Source organism: Amblyomma mixtum, chromosome 2 (genome assembly GCF_055824585.1).
Source record: "Amblyomma mixtum isolate Tamu chromosome 2, ASM5582458v1, whole genome shotgun sequence".
NCBI classification, from domain to species: domain Eukaryota; kingdom Metazoa; phylum Arthropoda; class Arachnida; order Ixodida; family Ixodidae; genus Amblyomma; species Amblyomma mixtum.
This window is the reverse complement of record NC_143013.1, coordinates 302,573,278-302,582,001: the sequence shown is the minus strand read 5'-3', so window position 1 is coordinate 302,582,001 and position 8,724 is coordinate 302,573,278. Positions and strand designations below refer to the sequence as shown.

At 48.9% G+C, this 8,724-nt stretch overlaps 1 protein-coding gene across 1 annotated transcript in view; it reads right to left on the bottom strand.

The window, feature by feature from the left end:
* Positions 1–906: 906 nt before the first annotated feature.
* The window catches only part of LOC149364720 (potassium channel subfamily K member 18-like), a 34,751-nt gene continuing 26,933 nt past the window's right edge, over positions 907–8,724 (bottom strand). Inside the window, exons 3-5 of the mRNA XM_089574661.1 lie at positions 4,741–4,864; positions 3,206–3,440; positions 907–1,855 (exon numbers count right to left, since the gene is read on the bottom strand). Of these exons, the coding sequence (XP_089430787.1) occupies positions 1,414–1,855; positions 3,206–3,440; positions 4,741–4,864 (801 nt within the window). The 3' untranslated portion in view covers positions 907–1,413. The remainder of the gene's footprint in view (positions 1,856–3,205; positions 3,441–4,740; positions 4,865–8,724) is intronic.

Genomic DNA, 8,724 nt, shown 5'->3' with positions numbered 1-8,724 from the left:
CCTGTAAAAATAGTTCTGTCTAGTCGTCTTTCGCCGTAGACGGTGCGCAGCACGCTGTGAGCCCACGAATGTCACGAAGGGGACCAAACACAAAAAGGGAAAAATGAAAAGTTTTGCGGTCTCTGCCAAGTCTCACGATACTTGCAGGAACCTTATTTCAACGAGGTATATCAGGTATGTCATTCTGTCACGCACGTACAGATTTCCGTGAGTGAACGCCTGGCATCTTGCAGTTCGCTGCCAGTTGCACTCACACCGTTTAATCACGCATTCACTCAAAAATCACATGCGCTGCTCTGAATCAGTCTGCTGCACCTTTTGCCACGTTTCCAGAAGAATTGTTAAAACAGCTATTCTTCTAGCGTAGGTGCGTTCTCCTCTGTTGGTGCTGGGACTGACTGAAGGTGGTGGGCATTCTTTGTTCAAGTTCGGCAGTCGACGCAGCAGTCCCCTGTGAAATTCGCCACTTTCTGTTCTTCGTACGAGAAGGGAAGCTTCATTCCTTCGTGGCATTCCTTCAGATGCACAGTGACTGTGAACAACGCACAGTAACAACAGAGATTTATAGCAGCCCCCATCGTCTGTGCCGGTAAGCGAGACTGTGTCCAGCCTTTCTGCTCAGCGACACAGTTTGTCATGATTATCTCCCGCTACAGCAAAAGATGCCGAATAAAAAAAAGCACCGAGTGCTGCGGCACATTACGTAGTCGTATTGCGTAAAACGGCACCTGTACTGCTTTCCGCGGCGAGTCTGCCGCCGCGAAAGGAACTGTAAGCGCCCAAACTGTTTAGTCTTAGCTACCTCAGCCAAGTCGTCGTCTTTACTTGCATGCTGCAAATATGTTCTGTTGTGTTCTCACAGAATTCCACGCGTCACCCCTTTCACAATAGGGAGCCCACTCCTTATGTCGCCAGGGAAAGTTCACCCAAAATTATCGTATATCAAGGCACCAATACTTTAAGCACGCTGTTATTCCAGCTCCGGTCCGTTAGTGCGGCCCACGTGGATAGCGAGCTCATACAATCGCTGGTGGCGTAGTGCCGGCTTGATTCCTGCTACGGATGATTAGCGTCGTCGTTCAGGACATACGCCACCAACCCTGTCGCTGACAGAGTCTAATGACAACGAGCTATAACGGCTGAATACTATACAGACTTAATTTACCGCCACTTATCAGTCTTTCTTTTTTAAGAAACCAGACTTCCATCGCCGCGTTCTGCAGGGCATGTCAAGCACTTAGTTGACCACAGAACTTTATGCGGCCCATGTTAGTGCGCTGTCTTTGATAGACTTCAGACTTCGCTTGAGCGTTCCGCACGCTCATTCTATAGCCTCCCAAGTGGTGCCACTTGGGGGAGAAGCGTCGTTTGTTCCGTATACATTGCTGGTCCATCGCATTTTCTGTCACGACGTCAGCGGTCGTCGTCCCTGTCCGAAATTATCCCCAGCCTGCGTCCGACGCACTTGACTGAGCGGGTCACTTCTTCCTGGACCAAGTTGAAGGACATGGCCAGCAGCGCCATGCCGAACAGAAGGTAGACGGCGCAGACGGCCAGCGTGACCGTCTGGTCGTCGGAGAGAGCTGTTCCAGGCACCAGGTCGCCGAAGCCGATGGTGGTGAGCGTGACGAAGCAGAAGTAGGCGCTGTCCAAGTAGCCCCAGCCTTCCCACGAATAGAATAGCCAGGCGCCGCCGCAGATGTAGCCCACTACGATGGCGCAGCATAGCCAGATGGGCACCGAACCCACGGCCTCGTCTTCCTCTTCGTCGCCCACTTCGTCGTCGTCGTCTTCCAGCGCGTTCACGGACTCGTCGTCTGCCAGTTCGCCGCCATCTTCACGCCAGGCGCGCCGTCTGCAGTGATTCAAGAAAAAGGAAGGTACATGGATATAATACGCGTATTAATAAATGCTTGAGCAACTGGTGAACACTGAATAACTGCGGGAAGTTGAGGAACACGTGGAGTTTAATTTTTTTATGATAGTTAGGAGTTAGAGCAGTTCAGTCTGCACAAAATGAGCCGCCTATACAGGCTGAACGACGGCCCATACAGAACCAAGCAAGTGATAGGGCTGATGTGCATTTCGGTGACTGCGAATGAATCGTGTGAAGCGTCGGCTTGAAAGTTGTGAAAAGCACAGAAAACCAGCACGCAGAATGAAGGGAGTGCAGCCTTGATGTCACTAAAGCGTAGCTATCCTGCTTCGGCCCTTAAGTTTCAGTGACCTTCTACTGTTGGAATATTGTCTCCAGCTACAGATTTTATGCATCTGTTATGTTCTGAAAGCTGCCTTCGCACTCATTTTTATCAGGCTGTGTTTTGAAACAATTCATTCAAAGGATCATTATTTTGCGCCTTTATCGTGGGCTGATCTAATTTCACCTGTGGGGTCAGGGCTGATGGCAAGCAACCCAAGTCGGGGATGTCGGGGAGGGGTAATCGATTGATTTCACACTGATGTGTGGCGTCAGTTTATACTTTATTTATGATCTATTTATTTAAAGATACTGTCGGTCCTTAGAGGGGTTGTAACAGGGGTGGGTGCAAAAAGAAAATGGCGCACTGTGTTTAAATTGAACGAGAAGCAACCAAGAATATCACAGGAAACAAGGCGGCACAATGGACGGCTCAAATCACTGCAAGTCGAAGTCAAGGATGGATACAAAGAATATAGACGTGATAAAGAACCTTGAGCTTCAACGTAGATGCACAAGATGGGTACACACGCGTTGCAATAAACTCGCTGAACCTAAAAAGAAATAAAGAAATGGCGTTATTGGATGTCATTGGGTACCTAGTGTCAGTTAATCGTTTTGCCTAAAGAAATAGCGTTCCCAATTGCGCCAGGACGAGCATGCGTTCTTTTCTTCTTTTTATTTTGTGTGCTCGCTTCTGAATATGACTTCGGGCTGTTAATAGCATTCAGTTGGAAATTAGCGTCGTGTTAGTTCTTGTCTCACGTCTTAATCGATTCAGCCTATAACATCTTCATCAATCTTCATCATCTTCATCAACCAAGTGCCCTAGGAATCAGCTCCGTTGAACCAATGCCGTTCGTCACCTTCACTACCAGAGGCTATGCTTACCCATTGAAAAGGAAGAGAAAAAAATGGATGGGCAAAATAATTTCTACAGAATACGCTTCCAGTTTCCATCTCCGTTTCTTCTTGACTCCGCATCAGCGTGAAGCGGAAGCGACGTACCCTGTTCGGGCGGGAGGCGTCCTGTATTCGTGTGACGCCGCAGAACCTCCGGCATCCTCCCCTAGCGCGTACTTGTTGCTGATGATGGGCACGCGGGCTGCCTCCAGGTCAGCCTGCCTTCTGCTCGACGCCGATCCCGGAGCCTGGCGCGATGACGGGTGATAGCCGCCTCCGCTGCCGGCCGGACGGCACGTGGACAGTTCCTTGTAGCTAGGAGGCGCGGCCAGCGACGATCCTGCAATACCGCCCCGCCAGGATGCATATGAAATCTAGAGAATTACTAGCATTCTAAGGAATTCTCTGACAGGTTAAGCTTTGCTTCGTGGCAAGTTGTGTCTTAGCACTGTGGTGCCAGCAACTATTCGATGCTCCTCCAAGGCCGAAGGTGATTCGTGTCGACATTGAAACTGCTCGTTACCCTCTCGGTCACGCTTTGCTGCCATGGCCAGACAAATCAGAGGGGCTTGGTTGGGCGAATACCAGAGAACTATCTTTCGCAAGAGAATTTTCTACTTGATATCGATATTCTTCCTGCAGTACTGTAAAAAGAGAGCCGACCGCGAATACCTTCCCGTTTTCTAACTTGCTCAATACTGTGATTTTAAAACAAAAATTTTACCAGCAAAAAAAGTCCGGTCACGGTCCTCGTACGCTGACAAATTCCACTTATGTCCTTCCTGCCCTGAAGTTGCTGCCAGCCGGAGGCAGGCGCTAATAGCGATGTATGAGTTTCTTAAGTGACCGCAGTTTTACGAGGTGCGTGCTACTTTTGAATGATGTACATGTCAGAGAACAGCGACTTGTCCTGTAGTTTGCTTGTGCCCGAATGCGAATATCCTATTTAGAAGCAAGTTCACAAAATAAAACAAAAACCTCTAGGCAGCTAAGCCATTACACCCCTAATTGTTTGCCACTCACGGGCCTTTTGACGATACTGCAACTAATTTCGATCCACTACATCACTTTAGTTGTATCTGCGTACAACAGTGTTAGCACCACAATGTTGTAAAGAATGTTTCTGTGAGTTAACTAAAGCGTCGGAAGTTAACTCTAGGATGTGCGACGGGACAAATGTGACGTGATCGAAGTGCTTTCTTGTTTCATTGTCTACTTTTCCTTCACCAGCGATCAAATTTCGACGACGTCAGCAATATATATGCTCTTGGAAGGCTAGCAACTAGCAACTAGCAAGTACGGCAGTATACACGGCAAGAAATCAAGGAGCCGGAAAAAAAGCGAGACAGGTCAACTGGATATTGTCAAAGAAAACTCGCTAACGTCTGGACCAAATAACCAAAAGCTGCTCGATATTGCATAGTTCTGGTTGTCTTTATTCATACTAGGGTGTGTTTTGCTTTTTCATTTGAAAATGCACCAGCGCAAACGCAACTGAGCTTGCTTTGACGTGTAATAAGTAATTGTTAAGAGCTGTGTGTCTTTTTCTCATATTATAGTAATTAAGTCAGCCGGTGACTGCAGCTACTTTTTTTTCTTACACTGCGAAGCCTATGCTGAAACGAAGGCGGAGCTCTCACCGTGCGCTGCGCCTGCGCCTTGGCTCACGTTGCGGCCCACTGACCGAGGCTGCATCTGGAATTGTTGTGGATACTGCTGCAGGTGCTGCTGATGGAAATTTTTACGCGGGTAACGTCCTTTGGCCTGCGTTAGACATAGAGAAAGAAATGAAATTTAGTTATATTTAAAAGCGCTTAGCCGAACTCACTCACTCACTCACTCACTCACTCACTCACTCACTCACTCACTCACTCACTCACTCACTCACTCACTCACTCACTCACTCACTCAACTCACTCACTCACTCACTCACTCACTCACTCACTCACACACTCACTCACTCACTCACTCACACACTCACTCACTCACTCACACACTCACTCACTCACTCACTCACACACTCACTCACTCACTCACTCACTCACTCACACACTCACTCACTCACTCACTCACTCACTCACTCACTCACTCACTCACTCACTCACTCACACACTCACTCACTCACTCACTCACTCACTCACTCACACACTCACTCACTCACTCACATACTCACTCACTCACACACTCACTCACTCACACACTCACTCACTCACTCACTCACTCACTCACTCACTCACTCACTCACACACTCACTCACTCACTCACTCACACACTCACTCACTCACTCACTCACACACTCACTCACTCACTCACTCACACACTCACTCACTCACTCACACACTCACTCACTCACTCACTCACACACTCACTCACTCACTCACTCACACACTCACTCACTCACTCACTCACTCACTCACTCACACACTCACTCACTCACTCACACACTCACTCACACACTCACTCACACACTCACTCACTCACTCACTCACTCACACACTCACTCACTCACTCACTCACTCACTCACTCACTCACACACTCACTCACTCACTCACTCACACACTCACTCACTCACACACTCACTCACTCACTCACTCACTCACACACTCACTCACTCACTCACTCACACAATCACTCACTCACTCACTCACTCACACACTCACTCACTCACTCACTCACTCACATACTCACTCACTCACACACTCACTCACACACTCAATCACTCACTCACACACTCACTCACTCACTCACTCACATACTCACTCACTCACACACTCACTCACTCACACACTCACTCACTCACTCACTCACACACTCACTCACTCACTCACTCACACACTCACTCACTCACTCACTCACTCACTCACTCACTCACTCACACACTCACTCACTCACTCACTCACTCACACACTCACTCACACACTCACTCACTCACTCACTCACACACTCACTCACTCACTCACACACTCACTCACTCACACACTCACTCACTCACTCACTCACTCACACACTCACTCACACACTCACTCACTCACTCACTCACACACTCACTCACTCACACACTCACTCACTCACTCACTCACACACTCACTCACTCACTCACTCACTCACACACTCACTCACTCACTCACACACTCACTCACACACTCACTCACTCACTCACACACTCACTCACTCACTCACACACTCACTCACTCACTCACTCACACACTCACTCACTCACTCACTCACTCACACACTCACTCACTCACTCAACTCACTCACTCACACACTCACTCACACACTCACTCACTCACTCACTCACTCACACACTCACTCACTCACTCACACACTCACTCACTCACTCACTCACTCACTCACACACTCACTCACTCACTCACTCACACACTCACTCACTCACTCACTCACTCACACACTCACTCACTCACTCACTCACTCACACACTCACTCACTCACTCACTCACATACTCACTCACTCACACACTCACTCACTCACTCACTCACTCACTCACACACTCACTCACTCACTCACTCACACACTCACTCACTCACACACTCACTCACTCACACACTCACTCACTCACTCACTCACTCACACACTCACTCACTCACTCACTCACTCACACACTCACTCACTCACTCACACACTCACACACTCACTCACTCACTCACTCACACACTCACTCACTCACTCACTCACACACTCACTCACTCACTCACTCACACACTCACTCACTCACTCACTCACACACTCACTCACTCACTCACTCACACACTCACTCACTCACTCACTCACTCACACACTCACTCACTCACTCACTCACTCACTCACACACTCACTCACTCACTCACTCACTCACACACTCACTCACACACTCACTCACACACTCACTCACTCACTCACACACTCACTCACTCACTCACTCACACACTCACTCACTCACTCACTCACACACTCACTCACTCACTCACTCACACACTCACTCACTCACTCAAACACTCACTCACTCACTCACTCACACACTCACTCACTCACTCACTCACTCACTCACTCACTCACTCACACACTCACTCACTCACTCACTCACACACTCACTCACTCACTCACTCACTCAACTCACTCACTCACACACTCACTCACTCACTCACTCACACACTCACTCACTCACTCACTCACACACTCACTCACTCACTCACACACTCACTCACTCACTCACACACTCACTCACTCACTCACTCACTCACTCACACACTCACTCACTCACTCACTCACTCACACACTCACTCACTCACTCACTCACACACTCACTCACTCACTCACTCACTCACTCACACACTCACTCACTCACTCACTCACATACTCACTCACTCACACACTCACTCACTCACTCACTCACTCACTCACACACTCACTCACTCACTCACACACTCACTCACTCACTCACTCACTCACACACTCACTCACTCACTCACTCACACACTCACTCACACACTCACTCACTCACACACTCACTCACTCACTCACTCACTCACACACTCACTCACTCACTCACTCACACACTCACTCACACACTCACTCACTCACTCACTCACACACTCACTCACACACTCACTCACACACTCACTCACTCACTCACTCACACACTCACTCACTCACTCACTCACACACTCACTCACTCACTCACTCACACACTCACTCACTCACTCACTCACACACTCACTCACACACTCACTCACTCACACACTCACTCACTCACTCACTCACACACTCACTCACTCACTCACTCACACACTCACTCACTCACTCACTCACTCAACTCACTCACTCACACACTCACTCACTCACTCACTCACACACTCACTCACTCACTCACACACTCACTCACTCACTCACACACTCACTCACTCACTCACTCACACACTCACTCACTCACTCACTCACACACTCACTCACTCACTCACTCACTCACACACTCACTCACTCACACACTCACTCACACACTCACTCACACACTCACTCACTCACTCACACACTCACTCACTCACTCACTCACTCACTCACTCACACACTCACTCACTCACTCACACTCACTCACTCACACACTCACTCACTCACTCACTCACTCACACACTCACTCACTCACTCACACAATCACTCACTCACTCACTCACACACTCACTCACTCACTCACTCACATACTCACTCACTCACACACTCACTCACTCACACACTCACTCACTCACTCACACACTCACTCACTCACTCACACACTCACTCACTCACACACTCACTCACTCACTCACTCACTCACTCACACACTCACTCACTCACTCACACACTCACTCACTCACTCACACACTCACTCACTCACTCACTCACACACTCACTCACTCACTCACACACTCACTCACTCACTCACTCACACACTCACTCACACACTCACTCACTCACTCACTCACTCACACACTCACTCACTCACTCACTCACACACTCACTCACTCACTCACTCACACACTCACTCACTCACACACTCACTCACACACTCACTCACTCACTCACACACTCACTCACTCACTCACACACTCACTCACTCACTCACACACTCACTCACTCACTCACTCACAC